Genomic DNA, 23337 nt, shown 5'->3' on the forward strand with positions numbered 1-23337 from the left:
CTAAGCAATTAAATCATCAGAGGGTGTTATTAGCAACACAGATAAAGACCCAGATGGGGTTTTTAGTCTGATAGTATCCATTTAAGGAGCTAATTTCCCCCCAGTAGTGGCAAGAAAGAGAAGGGGTGACTGATGACCAGGTGGTGGCAGCAGCGAGTCATTTCCCATCTCAGATGTTGCCTCTCAGGCTGCGATTTAGGTGCAAGCTTGCACCAACCCCACAAGAGTGCTTTCAAGGGGCCCACTGGCCAGCCATCAAGCTATTGTATTGCTTGAGAGGCCAGAAGTGGCTCAGAGGCCCTGCATCTCAGAAATGTGCAGGGCTGCCACTCACAGAGTCCCTGCCATTTTCAGGCTCTCGTTTATGTATGTTTTTTAAGCCTGCATGGTAGGAAAGGGGATTGACTGTACTTTCAAAACTACTTCCGGGTCCATCCCTAACATCCATCCCCAGAGCCAGGGGTTCAAGCTGGACCCAACCGGGAACATCTTCACCTCTCAAACCAAGCACTCCCGCCCCGCCCCGCCCCCCCCCCCCCCCTACACACACACGAGTGACAGACAGGGATTAACAGGCTGACAAACAGAAGGGGGAAGGTCTGCTTCCTGGTCCTGGCAGCTTCAGAACTGCCATGATCTGTATGAATGACGATGTGTACTGCACAACAGACTCTTTCATCAGAGGATCTCAATGCATTTTACAGACATTCGGGAATTGCATCTCCCTGCATTCCAGTGAAGTTAGGATTATTCCATTTTACAGGTAACAGGAAGTTTAACTGACCGCTCTGAGGCCACGCAGGGAGAGCCACGAAAAGGACCCAGAAGTCCTGACCCCCTCTGACTCGGTATTTATACTATCATGAGAACCACCGGCGCCAGAAACTAGAGCTTTATACTGTCCGAGAGCAACTCCGAATCTGAACTGTGCTCCAAATCTGAAGCAGCTGCTAGTGTTCTGTGGCAAGTTGGCTGGTCGCATAATGCTGGCTCCTCCTCCTCATTTCCAGGGTGCTACATCATATTACAGACAGCGAGAAATAAACTAAATACTTTCCCAGATAAGCAACTGCTGTGGTAGCCACTAGGATGTTATGTGACAGTGAATGACAAGTGAGGGGTCCCTGAGCTGTGGTGTGGGACACATTAAGAAAGAGTCGAGTACTTTTGGTAGAAAAGGTAAGTGCCGGGTTCTCCTTTCAACCTAAACCAGTTTTACAGCTGGTAACTCCACTCACTTTAGTGGAGTTGCTCCTGATCTTCCCCGGTACAAGCAAGAAGAGAATAGGGACTTTTCTCTCTCCCTCTAGGGTTTTCTCAGAAATTAGCTGTTAAAATCATGTCAGAACTGAAGTGGAGGGAGAGGGAGCGAGAAGGTAATCTGAATGGTGTGGTTTACTGGTCCACCCTCACAACCTGCCATGGCCAGAAATGAATCTCATTTCCTGCTGGAACCCCAGTTTTCCAGAGCTGTAAGGCATGTGGGCCTAGTTCTAACTGTCTGCAAGATACAGGACTGTAACACTGTGCCTGGACCCTTGGTCTAACAGGGCTTTTTGGACCTTAATATAGTGAGTCCCAGATTGCAGGTCATTTGCTGTAAGACGAGCAGTCATGCTACCTTCTGCCGTGACGTTGCTAGGTCTCATAAAATAAGCAAGGTCTGTCTGTGCTAGTACTTGGATGGGAGATCTTCAAAAACCAACCAACAAACCACCTAGCTGCTGCGCTGAATGGTGCTGGTGACTCGGGGGGGGGGGCACTGTTCACTCAATATTGAGCGAGCTCCCCAGCATGCTATTGGAGGGCAGTGCGCCCCTGGAAGTATCATCTTGTAGATGAGATATAAATCCAAGGTCCTGACCACTTCTGGGATGAAATTCTGGACCCAACCAAGTTAATGGCAAAACTCCAACAGACTTTAACAGAGGCAGGATTTCACCCTGGTCTTTAAAGCTCCATCTGCACTTTCCCCAACCAACTTGGGTTGGTTAATGCTTGTTTTCTGACCATCTTCCTACTCTGCTGATTATAGTCTGCCTATCTTTAACTCCTGCACCAGTTTCAACTGGATATGGTCTCTTGCCTTATTGGGAAGTATTGCTGTGTACTGTTAAGCAGTTGCCATTTTCCACCCCAGAAGTGATTGCATTTCAGTAGCTGGTGAAATCATTCCTGTGCCTACAGCTTGTCAAGCGCTTTGAGATCCCTGGGGTTAAAAGCTGCAGGGAAGTTGCTGTTGTAGCCAAGGACAACGGGGTGTTGTGTGTAAAGGGGGGTACTCACACAGCGTATAGGCTGGTTCAGGGTTAGAATGATTGCTGAGTCGCTGGACAAGTTCTGGTTCTCACAAATGAACTGAAAAAAAAAAAAAACAACCCAAGTCATTTCTGCGTGGTGGAAGGACAGCTGGTCGTTGATGCAGCAGACTGATCAGAGACACAGGGTTGCAAACACTTCAATCAGTTCTATAGCCTGTGTTAGGCAGGTCAGACTAGATGACCTAATGGTCCCTTCTGGCCTTAGAAGCCATGAATATGAATCAAGGGGCAGAGATGGCAAAGGCCTGGCAGGTCTACGGGGCCCATCTCCCAACCCTTTATAGGTAAGTGTCCTGAACAGTCTGGGCACTTCTAACCAGGAAACTGTTGTCTGACCTGTATTTGCTAGCATATGTGCCAAAACGGGCTTAGGACCTAGAGCAAGGGGTCAGGTGGAGAGATCTGGGTCTCACCAACGTGTTCCTGCCAATAAGTGGTTCGAGTCCTACACTCCGTCACGTGATTTATGGGAGTCAGCCATGATGCATGCCCACCCATTGTGAAAACAAACCCCCCAAAACGTTTCCCTCTCCCTGCTTCCTGTTATCACGGCCCCCTCTCCTGTGCTCACATCCTAGCCTCATCATCTAATTTCTGTTGTTGTTTATAGCATGCCCAATTTCTAGAGCAAACAAAATGACCAGATATGGCCTCTGTCCAAAGCCATAACAATCTAATTCCTCTCCAAGTCAGTCAGGGCTGGATTCACAAAAGTACCCGGGTGCCTAAACCCCAGATTTAGAAACCCAAGTCCCAGTTTTGGCTCCACGGCAACCCTCAAAACTGCCGCTGAACCCAGGAGATGCCAAAACTCCCTCAGCACCTGTGTTTGCCTTAAAAATTGCCGCCATGCCTATGTTCCTGCCTCTGGGCCTCGGCACTGATGCCTCACTCTAGGTACCTGGGCCTCTATCTCCCACTTAAACTTGGCCGTCTACGTCATCTGTGGGGCCAATCCGAGAGGTGTGCTCAGAGATCGTCTACCAGACTGGGCCCATCAGGTGAGTTCAGTGGAAGGAGGGGAAGAAAAAGAAGAGCTCCCACATAACAGCTGCAACAGGAGAGATTGAGGAAGCCCTACATCAGTGTATCTGGTAGCCTAGTAGTTAGTGGCACTCACCTGGGATGTGGAAGACACCCCCCCCGCCATTCTCCCACTCAGGCAGAGGAGGGACTTGAATTGGGATGGGGGGGGGGGAGTCTCCCACATCCCAGGGGAGTGCTCCAACCACTGGGCTGAGTAGTGAGGGAGGTAGGACCTTTCCCTCTGCTGCTTGGCTTCTTGCAAAAACCGTAGATGGCTAACCCCACAGCTGGGACTCACAAGCGGAGCTAGGCACCTCCCTGCAGCCCAGACAGCTCCAATGCAGGGGCAGGGCTTAGCACCGCCCCCCCCCCCGCTTGGCATCTCCCATTGGCCAGCTTAGGCGGCTCCGTGCCTTGCATGCTGGCTTTTGTGAATTACAGTGTAAGGCACCTGTCTGTCCCCATTCATTGTATAGAGAGCCTGGGCACCTACCTCCTGTGATTTTCTCGGCACCGAGTCACTCGGTGTCACAAAGCCTAAGGACCTTTGGGAATCCAGGCCTCGTGCCCTCCATTATACTCCCCATCCCACCCCGCAAACGAGATGTCTTTCCTGAATAGCTTCCCAACAGTAGTCCTCCTTCGCCCCTATCTCCAAATCTATACACTGCGGGGGGGGGGGGGGGGGTCTGTCCATTCCTGTCTTGCGGGCTCATGTGTTTGTAGAGACTTCCCTTGCAAGAGATCACCCCCTGACGACAACAGAGATACATACGCAATGACACATGCCATAAGGAACCCCTGACCTATGCATACATTGGGTGCTACTTCAAATGAATACGCTGTTTTGGGAATAAAACACAAGCCCCTGCTCCTTGAGCAGAAAGAGGGTCTCTATTTGCTGTCAGCAGCAGTAGTAGGGCTTGTATCTTTTCTGTGGTCCAGCCACCAGAGAGAGACCTGATCACACATATTGAACCTGGCATGTTCCAGCGCCATAAGGCTTGACAGTCTTAGGCCGCCCAAGAGGACTGAGCCTGTTCTTCTGCTGGCTTTGGGCACGCCCACCTACACCCAGGCCCTTGTTACCTGACTTTTGGGCAGGGAGTCAGTGGGCTTGGATTCCCTGCCAGGAGTTGGAGTGTGGCGGTTCAGTGATGTGCTGGCTGTAATAGAGATCACAGTTCCAGAGCTTGAGGCTGGTGGCTGTGATATAACACCCGACTGCCGTGTGGTTGGAACTGCAACTTTCCCATGTTTGGTAGTACTTTCCGTAGATGCCACAGGTTTCACTGACTGATGTCCATTCTGGGGGGTATGTTCCTTGTCCGCAGTAGCACCTGAGCCCCTTACTAGACATCAGAACACAAACAAACAAGACGTTGATCAGTTATAGCGAAGCCCGACCAAAATGCGAAGAGCAGACAGGCGCCACGAGGAGCAATGAACGGTGAACTGCAAAAGGAAGCTTTTGCCTAAACTTTACATGACATTTATTGGCAGCCCTACCTGTATCCTGAAGTTTTTTGTCTAGGAATTCCTTAGTGGTGTTTATTAAAATAAAAGGGGTGGGGGGGCAGGTTAGAGAATACTGATATGTAAAAACTTGCTGTAGATTGTTATATTCCCTTGAGATGAAACCTCACCACTCTGGGGCCTGAAGGCTGCCCTGCTTTATGCCAAGTTAAAGCCACTCTCTGAGGAGATCTGCCAGGGGCTGTGATGGGGGGAGGGTGCCAGCTGAATGCCTCCCATAAATCCCCCTTATAGAAGGATCTCGCTGATTTCTTCCAAGAGAAAACTGACAAAAATCGTGACCTTCCCCGTCCCCTCAGCTCACCTCCTCTCCTACAACTCTCCTCCTTCTCCCCTGTCACAGACGCAGCAGTTTCTCATCTGTTCTCCTCCCCTAACCCCTTCACTTGCCCCAGTGGCCTCCTCCCACTTTATTTCCTGATCTCCCTCATGTCTAGGCTCATCCCCTCCCTTATGCTTCTCCTTAACCTCTCTCCTCCGACTCCTTCTCCTCACAACACAAACATGCTTTGGCCTCTCCATTTTTTTTTTAAAAACCCACCACCTCTGTCCCCACTTGCTGCTCCAACTACTCCCCCCATTTCCCTTCTCCCTTTCATCATGAAGCTCATTTAATGCAGTGTCCACAGCTGCTGTCTGGAGTTCCTCTCCTTCCGTTCCATCCCAGACCCTCACCAGTCTGGCTTCTGCCCCTTGCAATCCACTGAACTCGCTCTTGACAAAGTCTCTAATGACCTGTTCTTAGCCAAAGCTCAGAACCAGTCAGTGCTCCATCCTCACCCTCCTGGAGCGGTCAGCTGCCTTCGATACAGTCAGTCCTGCTCTTCTTGAGATCTTGTCCTCCCTTGGCTTTCATGACTCTGTCCTCTCCTGGTTCTCTCTAATCACTCCTTCAGTGTGTCCCCCTCCGACTTTCTATGAGGGATCCACAAGGCTCTGTCCTGGGTCCTCTTCTCTTCTCCCTCTATCCTTATCCCTGGGTAATTTCATCCGTAAACACTAATTCAACCACCATCTCTATGCTCTCTACCTCTCTACTCCAGACCTGTCTCCTTCTACTCAGAATCAAATCTCAGCCTGCCTCTCTGACACCCTGTGGATGTCTAGCTTTCAGCCTAAGCTCAGCATGGCTAAAAGAACTCTTAAACTCTCCTGCAAAAAAAAAAAGGAAAATCTCCTCGTAACCTCCTCTCTTGATCACAGGCCTGTAACCTGGGCATCATCTTTGATTCAGATCTCTGTCTAGGTCCTCACATCCAGGATATGTCTACGGCATGCCGATTCTTCAAAAAAGAACTACGTAAGTTCATGGAGGATAGGTCCATCAATGGCTATTAGCCAGGATGGGCAGGGATGGTGTCCCTAGCCTCTGTTTGTCAGCAGCTGGGAATGGGCGACAGGGGATGGATCACTTGATGATGACCTGTTCTGTTCATTCCCTCTGAAGCACCTGGCATTGGCCACTGTCGGAAGACAGGATACTGGGCTAGATGGACCTTTGGTCTAACCCAGTATGGCTGTTCTTATGTTCTTTCTGTATAACCTCTCTAAGATGCAGCTTTTTCTATCCATCCACACAACTAAAATTCTCATCCAGGCTCTCATCTTGATTAGAGCAATGTCCTTCATTCTGGCCTTGAAAAATACAACCTTGCCCCATTCGTATCCAGACTGCTTCTTCAACGATCGTTTTCCTAGTCCATTGTGTTGACCATGTTGTCCCTTTCTTGGCATACCTCCACTGCCTTCCCCTTCTCCATCATGTCATACATAAGCTGGTTTCCATGGCATACTTGCTACATTTTCAAACAAGCACAGACGGGGCCCTGGTAGGGACAAGCGAGGAATTTGGCCTCTATGCTCCATTTGGTCCTGAGCCTCTTTTGCTGAGGCTGTCAACAAGGGGGGCACTTGCTAGGGTGGCTTTTGTGATAGGGACCCCTGGCCATTGGACTCCGAGACACCAGGTGATCTCATGCAGGCCGCTGAACGGCTGCTGGGTGGCAGCGACTGCAGCCATGGCCAAGCTGAACTCGACACGAACCCAGGACCTAATCTAGCCTGGAAAGACTCCATGACCCATTTTCTATTCCGGAGTCAGCCAGCATTCCCCCAGCCTCCAAAGCCTACACACAGTCCTGCTCATACCTGTAACGGTTTCTGGTGTTTGGAGCTTCTGCGACGGAGACACGGCGGCCGGATCAGTGGCGTCTCCGGAGCTGGGGATGTAAGCAGTGATGGTAGGGCTCGGGGCAACAGCCATGGGAGCAGCTGGGGTGGCCACGGAGCTGGGGACGGCTGCGGAGGTGAGGACATGGACAACTGGGACAGTCAGGGCACGGACAGTGAGGGGTTCTGCAGAGCCGGCAGTGGTGCTGACCACTGCTGCTGTGCCCTCAGAGGGAGCACTAACTTCAGTGGGCGGGGTGTTGGTGTCGGCAGGGGTCAGAGTGCTTGCATGAGTGCGGGATGGGACACCGGTGGGGGGCGGGGTGCCGGTGCCCGGCGAGGTTCCAGCATCAGCGGAGGATGGGGCATCGGCACCACCTGGTGTACCAGAGGTGGGGTGGGGCAGGGCACTGGCAACAGGCAGGGCCTTGGTGGAAGTCGAGGCAGTAGGCAGGATGCCGGTGGAGGGTGAGGCGTCAGCTTTGGTGGGGGTCAGGGCGTGAGTGGGGGTCGGGGCACCTGTTGCGTCAGTGGGGGGTGGGCTGCCCTTGGAGGTGGCATTGGCAGACGGGGCACTTGTGGTGGAAACAGCAGTCGTGCCTTCTTGTCCAGCTGCACCTCCTAAAAAACACAAAAGGGCCAAATGGTTACAAAACGAAAGGGAGGGTTTCCTGCCTTCCCTCTAGCCCGCCCCTCCACCTGCTCTTCCCATGCACCAGGTCCAGCGCGGACACGTGTGTAAATAGCTAATGTGCAGGAATCAGCCCCTGCCCACTGCTGAGAACACTCGCTCAGCACTTCCCTGGCAGCCCCTATAGGACCAGCTTACTGTGTGGGATTTTCAGAAAATGCCCTAAGGAGCAGCGTGGCAGAGGGGAAGGCTGAGGACGAGGTAAGGAAAAGAAGTGAAGAAACCAGTCTAAAGGGTACAAGTATCATAAATTGCATAGAACTTGGAGGGAGGAGCACAGATTGCAGGAGGGAAGAGTTTGGAGGAGGCACCAGGAAGTCGGTCTGTGGGCACATGGCTGGAATGCCAGGTGCAGACACAGCATCTCTGTAAATAGTTCTTACTGAAGAGCCTGTTGAATTTGACACGCGTTGAGCCCTTTCATATTACCACCTAGACTGGGGCACATGAAAAAACACGTAACAAGCCAATGGAGGAGCACGTGAGACTTGCCCTTGATACCAGGCAGGCTCTTTCCCTCTTGCCACCCCTCTGCATTTTGTTCCCACGTCACCTCCAACCCAATCTTCAAGAATACCCAGTTGAAGACTGAGTCTACAGAGAGGATCTGTGGCAGAGGGCAGCAGCGAGACAGCTCAAAACCACAAAAACCCAGTTCAGAGGGGTGGGCAAAAGAATAACACCAAAATTGATTTAAATTAACAAAAAAAAACAAAAAAAAACAACCGAGCAGCAAACCAGACAGGATACCTTGCACAATATACATTCACCAATGGCTCCTGCAGCTGTCTCCTGTAGCCATTCTCCTCTGCCAACCAGGGGTGCTGGAACAATTTGTATAGGGGAGGTGCTGAGAGCCACTGAATCAAACTGTAAACCCTGTATATGATGGAAACCACGTCAAGCCAGGGGGTGCAGCAGCACTCCCAGCACCCCTCATTCCAGCACCTAGGCTTCCAACTGCCTGAGTAGGGTACGTCTACACTTTCAAGCTGGGGGTGTGATTCCCAGCTCACGTAGGCATACGCATGCTGAAAGCGGAGTGGAGCCGCGGTGGTGCAAGGTGCTGGCCATGCCAAATACATAGGGGGTGGCTAGCCCTACTCACGCTGCCATGGATACAATGTATTTTTAGCATGCTAGCTAGGAATCGCACCCCCAACGCTAAACACAGACATACCCTGACAGACTCTCCCCCAGCTGGAAGACCAGGGGTTTGATATGGAGAGAAAGGAAGTCCCCGCCTTAGGTCTCTACTTGATTGACAGCCCCCTTAGTCAATTGGCTTTACACTAGGCTCACACCCGGGTATTTTGCTGGCTTGGGTCTCACTAAAAGCCTCCCCACCAGTACCATCGCCACCCTCCAAGCCATCAGTCCTGCTCACTCTCGTCCTTGCACGGATTAGGGCCTGGGCTGAGTTCCCAGCTCACCTGCTGAGTGTCCTTGGGCAAGTCACTTCACCTCCCTGTGCCACCTCTATTCACCATCCCAGCTTTCTGTCCGTCCTGTCTTGTCAGCATTTTGGGGCTGGGAGATTACGCGTATGTGAAGTGCCAAGCACAATGAGGTCCTGATCTCCGCTGGGGGCCTCTAGGTATCGCCATACATATTAAATAATAAGAATATGTTGGGGATCTGATTTCCCCCAAAGCTGTGGTTGTTGACCCTGCCAGAGCCAATCAGGTGTCCGCCTGGATCGCAAATGGCCTGTGTCCATGTCACCTCCAGCTGTAGTCATTTCATACCCTCCACCCCCTCACATGTTCCTCCCCAGAGGGGAGCTTCCGTTAACTCATTCCCAGATACAAAAATCTGCAACCTGTGACTTTTCCTGGATGGATGAGAGCTGCAGTTCTCACTCCTCCTGCCCATCCTACGTATCCAGGCTCCCTCGCACAGGGACAGCAGTCTCAAGAGGGACACGGGCTGGAATGTAAGCAATGGAATTCCCCCCCCCCCCCCACCCGCCACACCCTTTGTTGCAGCTGATATCAAAAGGCATAACAGAGAGAGAGAGGAAGCGGAGAACGAGATCTCCCGCCCACCCGCGAGCCCCTGGCAGGAGTGATCTATCTATATAAGAGGCATCTGTTAGGTGGGACCGTCAACCCTGACAAAAGGCCATTGTTTCAGCACAAACCCTGTGATGCAGTCATGGGATGGTGAGGAGCCTTGGGAAGCCCCTTGTTAAACACCCCTCCCCCAAAAATTCATCAGAAGGTGGGGGTGATTTTTTTTTTTAAACCTCTGATGGAGCTCAGCTCAGCCCTGGCATCTGCCCAACCCACCCCACCCCACTCCCCGTCCAAGGACAACTTATCTCTGGGCCTCAGGCAGATTCTTCTGAAGAGCAATTTTTGGCGGCTGGAATGGAGCAGATGCCCTTAATGGTATGCAGGTCCTTAAGCTTCCAGGGGAGAGGAAGTCCTCAACCCCGTCACTTCTCCCCATCTCAGTTGACACACACCACGTCCTGGGATGTATTTTCAATACACTCATGTTGCCAGCAAAGTGCAGCTTAGGCTAAGCCTTGGCTAGAAAGACCAACCAGTGGCTGAGTCTTTGCCACTGGTAGGAAGCCAGTGTGTCCATACCCATGTTTGCTCTAATTTACTTTTTGCCATCCATCTATTGGAGAAAGTTATACTGATGCCCAGCAGGGGCAAGGAAGCTCCTATCACCGTCAGTTCAACTAATGGACTGCCAGCGAGGACGCATCTCACTGCTCCTATGCTAACAGGTTAAACAGTCCTCCTGCTGCTGTTTCACAGACACTGCTAAGGAGGCCAGACTGGACATTTCGGGGTGATAGCATCAGGGTGAGGTTAGTAACACCTCATTAACTGGACTTCCATCTCTTGTAGCATGCCAGGGAAAACTAAGAGATACCCCGTTAGTCCCCAGGTTTGTTGGAAGACAGTATCTTGGAGGTGGAATCGTCATGACAGCTTAACAATAGTTGCGACAAATCCAAATCCTGAAAGCAAAAGGCATGTGGCATGGGAGGCTTTGAAAAGGCAATTAAAAATTCACACACACGCAGCAGTTTGAGGTTAAATAGTCTGGGAGGAATAAGTGCCCTGAATAAAAGCATAACATGATCATATCAGTGTGCATGAGAGATCATTTGTCTCCCTCGAGGGAAGTCCTAGCGTGGATAAGAGTCTCTTACCGAATGCTAGCTACAGGAGTTACCCCCTCACAGCAAATGAGGTGGGTCTCTGGTTGCAATGCTGAAAGTGCCAAGTTCAGTCCTCGCTGATGACTGAGCCTGATTCTCTGTTGCCCCGTGTCTTGTGTAGTCATTCATGGCAGCACAAAGTGGATGTGAAACGCTCCTGTTCTGAACTGATCGTACTTGGCGGTGGTGCGAATGACCATCCGAGCGGCTGGGCAATGAAGAACCTGCTTCTCTGAGCTTCATGTTGTTAGGGCTTGTTCCGTTTATCCAAACCCAACAGAGGGCCACATCATTGATTGGTATAAATTGGCATAGCTAAACTAAGGTCAACAGAGTGATGCTAATTTACACCAACTGAGGATCTGGCCCGGAGTTTTAAAACTGAAGCTCTGGGGGAGGAGGGGGAGAAGGGGGAGGAGGAGAAACTGTGGCAGGATTTATTTGGAAAGGGCCCCCGCCTCCAGACGAGGGAAGAGGCGGGTCCCCTGCTCCGGGAAGAGGTAGGCCCCTGCTCCGGGCACGGAAAGAAAAGAAAAACACACCAGAGCAAAGCGCCTAGAAAAGGAACGTCCCGCCCCTAATGCCATCTAAAGCCACCCCTCTCCTCCTCGCTCCTGCTGCTACGTTCTTTCCCCATCTAAGCCCTTTAATTTCCTCTCTCTGTAACTCTCCCTCCCCCCAGTCACCTCATCGAAAGAGCTCAGATTGGCTCCAAGTCTATTAATAGTGGGAAAAGGAAACACAGAAGAATAACCTAGGAAATTGTGGGCGACACACCCCACTCAGCCTGTCAAGCAGGCGGAGTCCCACTCACAGCGTTGCTGGCCAAGAGCCCCTGCTTCTCTTGAGACCTGATGGGAGACCGAGGGGCATGAGGTCGTGCGGTTAGTGGGAGGGGAGAGACAAACTGGGGCTGAACAGACCTTTGGAAATGCCTGTTTCTCCTTTGCAGCCTTTCCTGCTTAAATAAGAGCAAAGGGTTGACGTCATTAAGGGGAAGATGGGATTTGGAAACCCAGCATTTACAGGGGAGGGAGCGTAGCCTAGAACAGGGGGGTGAGAGTCAAGAGTCTTCAATTCTTTCCCTTTCATCACGCAAGATCCCACAGTGCTTTGCAAACATTACTTACAAAGAGCCACTCCACCTGCCACTGAATGGCAGCCACCGCTGGGCAGCAGCTGTGCCGGGAAGTGAGGAGGAACATAATCTCCAATTGAAACCGGAAGGGAAATTAGACAGAACATAAATTACTCATACTGGAATGTGGTCAGGGCACCGGGGCAAGCGCTCCAACTGCTGACTAACGTGAGTCAGGATATTTACTGATCACATGTGGGCAGGACCACAGTTTTATGGCATTGTAGAAAGACAGCATATCTAGCACAGCGCCCCCTGTGGACCTGCTAGCACACTGGTCACAGTAGTTATATTAGTCATACTCTAAGCCAGTGACACTCAGACTGAGGCTCGGGAGCCGAAAGTGGCTCTTTAATGTGTCTCCCGCGGCTCTTTGCAGCACATGACATTAAAACACGGTGTGATATAACTATTAACCAATCAGGATGCTTTCACTATGTTAATAACCAATTGTAGCTGATAAAAGAATAATACCTGGTCAGTCATTTTGCTGTGGCTCTTTGAGATAATGTTGATCGCTACTTTGGTTCCTGAGTATCACGGCTCTAAGCCAAACGATGGGGTTACAGCGCAGACAATAACCCAGTGCCATTTACCCCATAGAAAAGCAGGTGTCCACATAACAAAAAACCACTCACTAATTGGCATTAATTAATCCCTTTGCGGCTGACCTCATGAGAGGCGATTAAGAGGTGGAGAATGAACTGATCCCCTCACCTCTTCTACTCTGCCCCAAAGAGAAATCACAGCATGTGAGGTCCTCCAAGCAATGATACTTGGCAACACACAGCAAGCACTGTCAAAGCACTTTACAGACAGTAGTTCATCTGTCCAATTATTGCATTGTACAATATTAAAGACAGGGCCTGGCACCCGATAGAATGAGAAGTACAACATCTCTGGAAAGGAAGCTACCATGCTTGGATTCAGATTTAGTGCAATGGGGCCTGCTTTCTGTAGGGGGGGGTCTGTTTACCCACCCCACCCCACGACAAGGACTCACTGATGCGGACCTGACTTTTGAGTCAGAGCTGTTTAGAGCTAGTGTTTGAGCGACACAGAGACAATCAAATCAAGGCAATAAAACACACGGTGTCGTCTCTGCTATCAGACAGGAACAAGTCCAACGCTTGTGCCCAGAAGGCCCCACCTGATAAACCCTGACTGTCTGAATCAAGGGAGAGATAAAGGCAGGGCATTCTTCCGATCCTGAAGCGTCCTGTTCTTATCGCCCCAGTTCAGATGGAGAGCTGGTAAGGGCTCTCAGTGGGTCAGATTTCAATGGGCACCAGCTGCAGAGACCGTCTCCCTTCCTTTTGCCCACCCCCTTCAACAGGTTGATGAATGCTCCAGGCCACCAGGCCACCGCGGGAATGATTTAAACCAATGATGTCCACAATCATGAAAAGGGACATTTACCCACAGGCAGCAGCCGCATGGCCAGCCCTCCCCAATCAACCTCCACATGTGAAAACAGAGAAGAGACGCTTCCAAGAGGGTGGCCTTGTGAGTCAGGCACTCAGAGGGCTTCAGGTCCCAGCCCTGCCACTGACTTCTCCTGTGAGCTTAGGAAAGTCACTTTGTCTCCCAGTGCCTCAGTTCCCATCTGCAAAATGGGGCTAAGCATCCTTCCTTGCTCCCGGCGTCTGTCCTGTCTGTTTGCACCACACGCTCTTGGGAAGCCTGGACTGTCTCTCGCCACGTGTTCGTACAGTCCTTAGCACAGTGAGCTACTGTAAACCAACATCAGGGTTAAATCTAGCCCCTTGCAGTGGGTGAGACTAAATGACCCTTCCAGCCCTATGATTCTACAGTCAACAGCGATGTCTCTGCTAGGATGGGCTGGGGATTTTAGTCTCTGTCACCCGGCAACTGCAACAAGGGGCTGGCTTGTGATGGTGGGTTTTGTTGGGTGAACATGTGGGCCCTAAACTAGACTTAGACCCTCAGCTTGTTTGACAGAGGGTCACAGCGTGGACAGAGCCTGGTGCCGGGAGCCACGAACTCCACTTTATGAGTTGTGTGTGGCACTGGGCAACTCAAATTTAGTGTATTTTAGCTTCCCTCTGTGTAAAATGGGGATCATAATAGCTCAGGGATGCTGGGTGACCTGATGCGTTCATGTTTATGCAGCACCTTGAGTTTATAAAGCACTGTGTAAGTGCAAACTATTTTTATCGCCACCAAACCCCTATCAGACGGCAGGGACTTTGGTCACCACCCAAGCTGGACTGATTCAGGCCACTGACCTAGAGCTAAAAGCCCATCACTGATTCCCTGAGCCAAACACTGCTCCAAAAGAAATAGACTTTACACCTTCAGCCAGACGTCTCCCCTCATCGCACCAATTCTCTGGTACTTCTGGACAACTTCCCTCTGTGGGAGAAGTGTTCCTAGCTTCCCGCGTCCCCTTAACACAGAGTCTGCTTAGTGTGGCAAAAACAGGTCCTATGAAAACCACCCAGCACCCAGAGGGCAGGGACAGCAGCTGTAGGCGGAGGAAGGACAGCCCAGTGCTAAAGGCTGCAGCCTAGACTTAGAAACCCTGGGTTGGAGTCGCTGCTCCACTACAACTCAGTGTGACCTTGGGTGAGTCAACTCATCCCTCTGGGTCAGCTTCTCCAATGGGAATAGCGCTTCCCTGCCTTGCAGGAGTACTGTGAGGTGCTCGTGTACTAGGCTGATGGGGTACCTCAGCCCAGGCCATTTAAAGGTAATCCTGCTTTTACATTTTCAAAATATTGGGGGCGGTGTGCCTAGCTTGGCTTTTCTGCGCCTAGGAAAGCTGGCTCCCTCCCTCCCCCCAAAAAGGCAATTTAATTTTCTTTAATATCAAGCTTGACCTTCCTCCGATTTCACTACAGTCAGGTGATTGTTAATGGAAAATGGAGCCCTTCACTCTTTGGTTGTGGATTCAAATCCTGCCTGTCACAGGGTGACACTGACCCTTTAAAAGGGAGCAGGGCTGGTGCACCTGTGACTGGTCAGCTAACCCCAGCTGAGCTTTGAAAGAGGGCACCTGGGTTTAGAGAGAGACTCTGTCTGACTGATGGAGGGAAAGCCTGGGTGAGACCCGCTGAGAGCCAGCCAGGAAAGGGGCACAGAAAGGGGGGGCATGTGGCTCTCACTGCCTCCTCCGTGGGAGCCCTAGAGAGCAGGAATGCCTGAGTTCCCTTCCCCACCCTGGGGATGCAGGTGTAGCAAGACTGCCAGAGTGCGCTGGGAGGGGGTGCAGAAGGGCAGGGAAAGCCCTGGGAGCTGTAGCCTGGGGCAAGTTGAGGAACTGGATTTTTTGTTGACCTAGCCTAAGTTTGGTCAATAAAACTGCATGAAAGAGCCTGTGGATCTGGCAGTGAGGCTTTAGCAAGCTGGGGGCAGGTCCCTGCCTTGTGACATGTCCCAGGTGGGAAGGGACTGGACAGGATCATCCTCAGACAGCTATTCAGTCAACCTGTGGGTCTCAGTTCAGATGCTGATGGACAAGGGTTGCAAGAAGTGTCTCACCTGGCCCCCTTGATGGCAGCCTCAGCAGCATGACCAAGGACTGAACCTCAGGTCAGAGCTGATGGACACTGGGGGGGATAATGTGATGGGAGCTTGCCCAGATGCTGCCCTATAGATAAATACAGGACTTCCAGGTCCAGTGCTGTGACTCCAGGGCCTTTCCCCAGTACTCCCATGTGCATTCTGCACTTAAAATGTCAAATTAAGTGGGGAAGAGGCAAAAATCAATAGCCTCATCTACAAAGAGTTTTTTTTGTAGCCTCATCTACAGAGTTCTTCATGTGATTGCTAAATAGGAAAACACACACACACACACACACATATACCCCACCATTCTACATCTCAATCCCCATGTCATTTAGGAAATTCTTTTAAAGCTTCTACAGTGCTGTGGTTCGATTTCGGAGTTGATCAAGCTTCCCCCCATTCCAGCCCATCACCATTCCCAGGCTGCTAAACTAAACAGCGAGGGACCCCAGAATAAAAACCCTGTCTACCTAAAACTGCACCACTCAGGAAATGACAGAGGAAAGGCTGGGACCGGAAAAGCAGGGAATGCAGGCCAACAGACCAGCATGTCCCTACTGAGCCTCCTGTTCTCACTGCAGCTCCATAAAGACAAGAGACCCAGGCTTGAAACCCTTGTGAGGGCTTGTCATTTTAGGGGGGTTTCCCCCATGGAAACAAAGTGGTGCCAACCTCTCATAATTTCACAGAGTCTGAGGCCAGAAGAGACAATTTTGGGTTGGCCTTCAGCAGTGATTCTCAACCCGGGGTACGTGTACTCCTGGGAGTACGCAGAGGTCTTCCAGGGGGTACATCAACTCATCTAGATATTTGCCTGGTTTTACAACAGGCTACATAGAAAGCACTAGCGAAGTCAGGACAAACTAAAATTTCATGCAGATAATGTAAGTACAATATTTATATTCCAATTGATTTATTTGATAATTACATGGTAAAAAAATGAGAAAATCAGCAATTTGTCAGTAAGAGTGTGCTGTGACGCTTTTGTATTTTATATCTGATTTTGGAAGCAAGTAGTTTTTAAGCGAGGTGAAACTTGAGGGTGCACAAGTCAAATCAGACTCCTGAAAGGGGTACAGTAGTCTGGAAAGGTTGAGAGTCATGGGATCAGATGACCCTGGCATCTACGATTAGATCATATAGTTAATCAGAGCTGGTGCTGATCCACTGTATCCCCGTTTCAAACTGGTGCAAAATATCCCTCATGTAAACAAGCCCTCTGAGGAGTTTTGCCATTGAAGTTTGTGATGACGATGCTGGTATAATGAGCTCTGAAACCCTTGGATTCCTGCAAGTGCTACACTGGGGCCAACAAGAGAGTTTCCAAGTAAACCAAAACATTATTGAGAACTTAGATCAGAAAAAAAGACCTCCACCACCCAGGTTCACTCTACAGTAATCATGAGTCAAGCCCCCAAAATCAGGAGATCGGCACTACAGTGATACAAATAATAAAACTGCCTTGACTCCACAGGCCAACTACGTCAGCCTCATTGCCTCTTCCTGCCCCAATCTTAACAGAGACCAGCCACAGGGGAAGAGGTAATTGGGTTCGTGCCTTGCTCAGTAGCAATAGGTTATGCTGCAGGCAGGCAGACAGGCAAAGTGGTAGGAAAATCTGTGCTAAGCATGCAGAGGCCAGGGTCACACACTCATAGGCCTGTGTTTGTCCAGTAGCAACCTGGCCACCAGTTTGCATTCTGGGGTGTCACACCAAACTGGGCCTCTCCTGAAATCTGACCCTCTTTCTCCAATCCCACTCACTGTATGACGGAGCTTCTTCACAATACACAAGAAAGGCCTGAAAGGTTGATCTGTTTAAAAATGAGGCCGTTGGGTGAGTTTTTCTGCTTGGTTTTATGTTAGGAAGTGAACTCCTCTGTAACCTGCTTTGCCTAGAGGACTCTATGGAAGACTGAAGATGTAGGACATCCAGAGTCACCATGGAGGCCTGACCAGATTAACTGAGATGGGAAGCAATTTTCATTCAGACTCGCTGAAATGCCAAGTTCTACCCCCATTTGCAATCCCTGCAAACTCAGGGTTTGTTTCTGCGAACACCTATTTAACTCAAACGCCTGAGAGGAAAGGTCTCTTTGTTAAGGATTCTGCACTCTGTAATTAACGCTGGCATTTCCTGGCTCGAGAGTTGAAACAGTGGTCTCAATGTCACATTAACAGATTGTGCTGTGTTTTAATTTCCTGGTTTGTTTTTCTAAAGAATGGTACTTCAGCTTTGTACCTGCAGAGACCTACTCCTACATTCAGAGAAAGAGACCAAGTCTGGTCTCACTCCTCATTGACACCAGGGTAACTCACTGAACTCAACCTTCAGGTGGGCCAAGTTTATATTCAGCCACGCTAAGGAAGGTGGCTCTACCTTTCCTCTCTCCAAATCCTGGGCCATCTCCTGACTGAAACGGCCCCTAACAGACTTTAGAGCAGCTGCTGGGTTGCTCTAAGTTACATAACCTACAGCTAGAGGCGGAGGCAGGTAAGTGCAATATGCTCTGTCCTAACCCCTCCCTGTACCTAGCCTTGAGAGTGGGAGGTGGGGGGTCAGCCAGCCAGCTATGCCTGCTTTTGGCTGCCTCTTTAGGGAAACTCCCAACCGTCCTACTGCTGTCTCAAGAAGCAAAGCAGCTGGGGCACAGGATTGAGCCCAGTGGAGTCCCATTAATGTAAGCAAATGGAGGATCTGGCTTGGAGAGTATACTGTGTATTCCTGTATCCAGGATGTAACTAGCTGGATGGGATGGGGAAATGCAGGGCTGTACAAACCTACCTGTACAGCACGCATTTTTCCTGTCCTTCCCCTGTATTCAAGTCTTCCACGTACTTCCCTCCCACTTGCCATGAGGTTCTTCCTAAGGGACAAGTTCATCCTAAAGGACATTTATGATTCTCATGCCAAGGAGAGATTCCAAGGGTGGGTTTGTACACCGAGCGCCTCTCCTACCATGCACTATCCCAAAGTGCTTTACACTGCAATAGGCACTGGCAGAACTGAGACCATGGAAGAAAACACAGCAACACAAAGCCCACATGCAGCTTGGGAGGTTAGACCAAGAGGGACGGAGGAGGTAATGGACTGGAATTAGCACGGACTCCCTTTCAAAAGTCATCCTGGACTCTGGACAGCAGTAACTGCAGAAAGGCAGAGGGGACCTCTGCTTAATGGCTCATCTGTGAGACGAGGGAACAATAGGGAAAATAAATAAAGGGAATTGGGGCCTAGGATGGAATTTCTGCCCAGAGCGAAGGAGCAAGATCCAGCTTCAACTCCCTACGGTGACTAAGGCATACCACGGAGCTGAACCCACATCACAGGCAAGTGCCCAGCCACTGGGCTATTGGCTGGGCAGGTGGGTGTGTCTGTTTCTCTCTCTCTCTCTCTCTCTGTGTGAAAAATTTCAAAAGGTCTCACCTGAAACCTCAGAATTTTTCACAAAACGGAATTCTTCATTTTCAATCAGCGCTGGAAAACAACGGTGCAGGAAACGTCACACGCTGGGACTGGCTTCATAGAGGAAGCGTTGTCTGTAGGTGTCCCATATTCAGTGTTGCTGATGTCCAGTATTTACAGTGGGGGGGGGGGGGAGGCAACACGTTTGTACGAGACCTGGCATGAAGGAGAGCTGAGCTCCAGCACATGGACGAGGAGGAAATGACCACACACAGCTCGAGAGTTACAACACATACATAAGGGGAGCACAGCTGTGCCCTATCGCTTGTAGCACAAACACAGAAAAAATAAAGGGGGGGGGGGAGAGAAATTCACTGAGATTAGCAGATCCTGTCGTGGAATAATACCCTGGTGCTCCAACCCACTTGTCCTCTGAACCGAGCATGTGTAGGTAACTCTGTGTGCAGGCCCGACCCTTTGTACCTCCCTTCCCCCTTCCTCTAGATTTATGGGCAGGGATCGCTCCCCAGCAGTGGCTATTCCCTTCAGAACTCCCAGCTGCCTGATCATATCGCACAAGAGGAAAAGGAGAAGAGTCTGGACCTAGAGCGCCACAGGCATGTAAAACGCCCGCTGACGTGTCTGGACGAAGTTCAGCAGGGACCTAAATGCTGAGGTGGGCTACACATCCACCTCAGCTGGCCAGTATGCAGGTGTCGGTGACAAAGCCAGGTCACTTTGCAGTGGTTTGGCATCCAGGGGACCTGACTCTCCCCTGCCTTGCTCTTCCTGTACTTGCCTTGCCCCCACCCTCATCCCACCCCCAGTGCCGCTGAAGGGGAACGGGTGGTGTGAGGGCGGGGGCTCCGGTGGAAGGAGTGGTGCGAGGGGGCGGGGCCACGGTTAAGGTGACGGTGCCCCTCCCCCCACTTTTAGGGACCTTCTGTCACCCCGGCTGAGGGAAGGGAGGTACAAGGGGCCTGACCTGCATACACAAACACACACTTTGCCTCTGACGAAGGGTGCCGTCATCCCCAGCTAGAGCCATTCAGCCCTTTATCCCGCCACACCCACCGTCTGTCTTTATTTTAAGCCCTGATGAATGACGCTGGCCACCCTAGCGTTCTCACACTGATCTCATCCATCTTCCTGGTGAACGCTGATGTCAACGGGTGGAGTACATGGACTTCAATGGAGTTATGCTGGTTTACCCCAGCCGAGGGCCCTGTCCCTACGTGAGACTTCACCTTCGCTTTTCTCTTCTACAAATTACACACAATAGTTCTGTACTTTCCCCAGCCTTCAGCTACGGCCAGAAAATGCTTTCGTAGCCTTCTCCCTGCAGGAGGGCTTGAATGGCAGACATTTCTGCCTTCCCCTCTCATCTTTGCCGGCACATGCGGCTTGCTAACTCGGGTCTTGCAGGAAGTGGCGTGGGTGCTCTGTCCCCTGAGTCAGGTCCTAAGGCAGAGGGTGTTGTCATGCCCACACTGTCTTTTGGAGTTAAAAATCAAACCGATCCTCTTTGGTCATTAAAACTCCATGGCACTTCCACAACACTAAGGAAGTCCTGTGATTAAGAGGCAGGAGCTCTGATGTCCTGGCCAAATTCGAATGGTGGTGTATTTACTTTAAATTCCTGTAGTTCCGACTGGAGACAGAACAACTCACTTCCTGCCCTGCACTGTTGTGTAGCGCTGCGGGGTGCACTGTTAAAAAGCTGCTGTGCTCTACCCCAGAGGGGGCTGCATTTCGCTTGTGGCTGCAGTGACTAATAAAGATACATAGCGAGGCAGAGATCGTAGGAACTACATCTGATGGGCGTCTCTGTGCAAAGTGATCATTTCAAAGTACCTCAAAGGCTCTCAGGCAAATGTCGTTCTTTTCCGAGTAAAATACCAGCTCTGCTACGCCACCTACTTTTGCTGCAGTCACTTGAGACAGGTTTCACTGCAGAGAGTTTAAGAAACTCTTGGGGATATGCTAGGACTAAAGATGTTCTACCCGAACGTAAACTCCCACGCCTGACCCTGCAGCCAAACATCAATGGGAGCTTTGCTTGCTTGGGTCCACAGGATCAGGCCCTTTGCTACAGTCACATTGTTTAATGACCTTTGGTGGCTGGGGGTTACTCAGCCAGAAGCCTGGAGATTTCCTGTTAGTGTCTCAAAGAGGGCTGTACATTTCCGTGCAGTCTTTTGTCTGTGGATGCTATTTATAGTCCCACCTTTTTGCCTGTAGTCCCCCACCCACCACTCCTTTGCAGTGGGCTTTACCCAGTCCGTTTTGTTAGCTATATATTTAAAGGCTATGCATGCTGAACCTTCAGGCATTGACAGGACACGGTTGGCTTGGCAAGAGACCATTCTTTAGGTGGGGAAGAGTGTAGGAAGGGAAGGACACAGCTAACTCTCCCTCCTATTCAAAACTATTTAAAGACTGTCTGGCACAAAAGTCCCTTCCCAATGAATGGCTCCAGTGACCATCTCGCTTTAAATCTGCGTAATCAGATCAACTTCTATTGTTGGCAAATGCATAATGGCTTCATTATTTAACTCTTGTGATAGACGTTCCAGAAATAGGAAACCCCTATTCGCTTTATTTCGGTAAAAAGGAGCACTTGGACCAGTGTTCTGTTTGATGAAGAGCTTCTGTTCTCCCCCCTTGTTGACATAATACAGGTCTCAGAGATGGATGAGACCTGGTGTAAGAGATGACCTTACCTAACAAACTGTTAATGCAGAATTCTTCCCTATGGTTTATCTGTGATACTGGTAAACCAAGTGGAGCTCTGGCCAAGGCCACAGGCGTTAGCTAAGAACTGAAGAACTCATAGATGGAATCCAAACCAGTTCACCTCTATGTTAGTTTTGTTCAAAATAGGGATTAGTCTTATAAGAATGTATTTAGTATTTAGACTCTACAAAACGCTTGTAAATTGCTGCATGCACTAATCTCAGTCCTCATCCTAAACGGAAACCTGCACAACCCTTTCAAAAGACGAGTCTGGGACCTTCAATTTCGTAACTGCTAGACACTAAAAATCATGGACTGAACCGAGGGCAGGTCTACACACAAAACGCTGCAGTTTTGCCGCTGTAGCACTTCAGTGAAGACGCTACCACACCAACAGGAGAGCTTCTCCCGTTGGCGCAGTTAATCCACCTCCGTGAGAGGCAGCAGCCTTCCCATCCACATAGCGCCGTCTACACTGTGGGATGCATCGGTATAACTGTGTTGCTCAGGAGTGTGGACGTATTACAACTGTCTGTAAGCCACTTGGCCCCTCTTTTTGTGCTGTGGCTGCAGAGATGTTAACAAGCCTCTCTACCTTGAATGGTCTCTTAAGAGAGTGGTTCTCAACCAGGGGTACGTGTACGTATGCAGAGGAATTCCAGGGAGTACCTCAGCTCATCTAGATATTTGCCTAGTTTTACAACAGGCTACATAAAAAGTACTGGTAAAGTCAGTACAAACTAAAATTTCATACAGACGATGACTTGTTTATACTGCTCTATATACTGTACACTGAAATGTAAGTACAATATTTATATTCCAGTTGATTTATTTGATAATTGCACAGTAAAAAATGAGAAAGTGAGCAATTTTTTGGTAATAGTGTGCTATGACACTTTTGTATTTTTATGTCTGATTTTGTAAGCAAGTAGCTTTTAAATGAAGTGAAACCTAGGGGTACACAAGACAAATCAGACTTCTGAAAGGGATAGAGTAGTCTGGAAAGGTTGAGAGCCACTGTTTTAGAATATACGCTGTTTGTGCTAAACAATCTGTTCCACCTTACATTTAGCAGTGATGCTCAGAGTCCCTTTCCCAGACCTGAAGAAAAGTTGGTCCAATAAATGATGTTATCTCACCCACCTTTTCTCTTTAATCCCATCCATAATGCCTGTATTCCAGACTATAAGGAAATACATACATGTGCATTATAACTTTGAAAGTCTTTGTTCTGAACTTGTGAACCCAGGTAATCATCCCTGCTGCCCACTCAGGAGGCCTATCAAGATTCAGGCTTTGTCTACACTGCACTTTTGTCAGTAAAACTTTTGTCGGTAGGGGTGTGAAAAAAAACCACACACCCCTGACCGACATAAGTTTTGCCACAAAAGTGCTGCCATGTCAGCAGGAGGAGCTCAGCAGCTACATGGGAAGGTCTGTAGTGTAGACATAGCCTAAATGGGCCATTATTCACACCCCTGGGGGACATAAGTTATACCAAAGTAAGTGGCAGTGCAGGCCTGGCCTTAATGTAAAAGCTAAAACAGGGTCACAAGAGAACTTTTCATCTCTTTGCTGATTGAACTGTCATAGGTCCAG

At 50.0% G+C, this 23337-nt stretch overlaps 1 protein-coding gene across 1 annotated transcript in view; it reads right to left on the minus strand.

The window, feature by feature from the left end:
* The window catches only part of PODXL (podocalyxin like), a 90327-nt gene that overhangs the window by 23295 nt on the left and 43695 nt on the right, over positions 1 to 23337 (minus strand). The window contains exons 5-7 of the mRNA XM_073328856.1: positions 7032 to 7673; positions 4437 to 4699; positions 2287 to 2358 (exon numbers count right to left, since the gene is read on the minus strand). Coding sequence (XP_073184957.1) covers positions 2287 to 2358; positions 4437 to 4699; positions 7032 to 7673 — 977 coding nt within the window. The remainder of the gene's footprint in view (positions 1 to 2286; positions 2359 to 4436; positions 4700 to 7031; positions 7674 to 23337) is intronic.

This window comes from Lepidochelys kempii, chromosome 1 (assembly GCF_965140265.1).
Source record: "Lepidochelys kempii isolate rLepKem1 chromosome 1, rLepKem1.hap2, whole genome shotgun sequence".
NCBI lineage: Eukaryota > Metazoa > Chordata > Testudines > Cheloniidae > Lepidochelys > Lepidochelys kempii.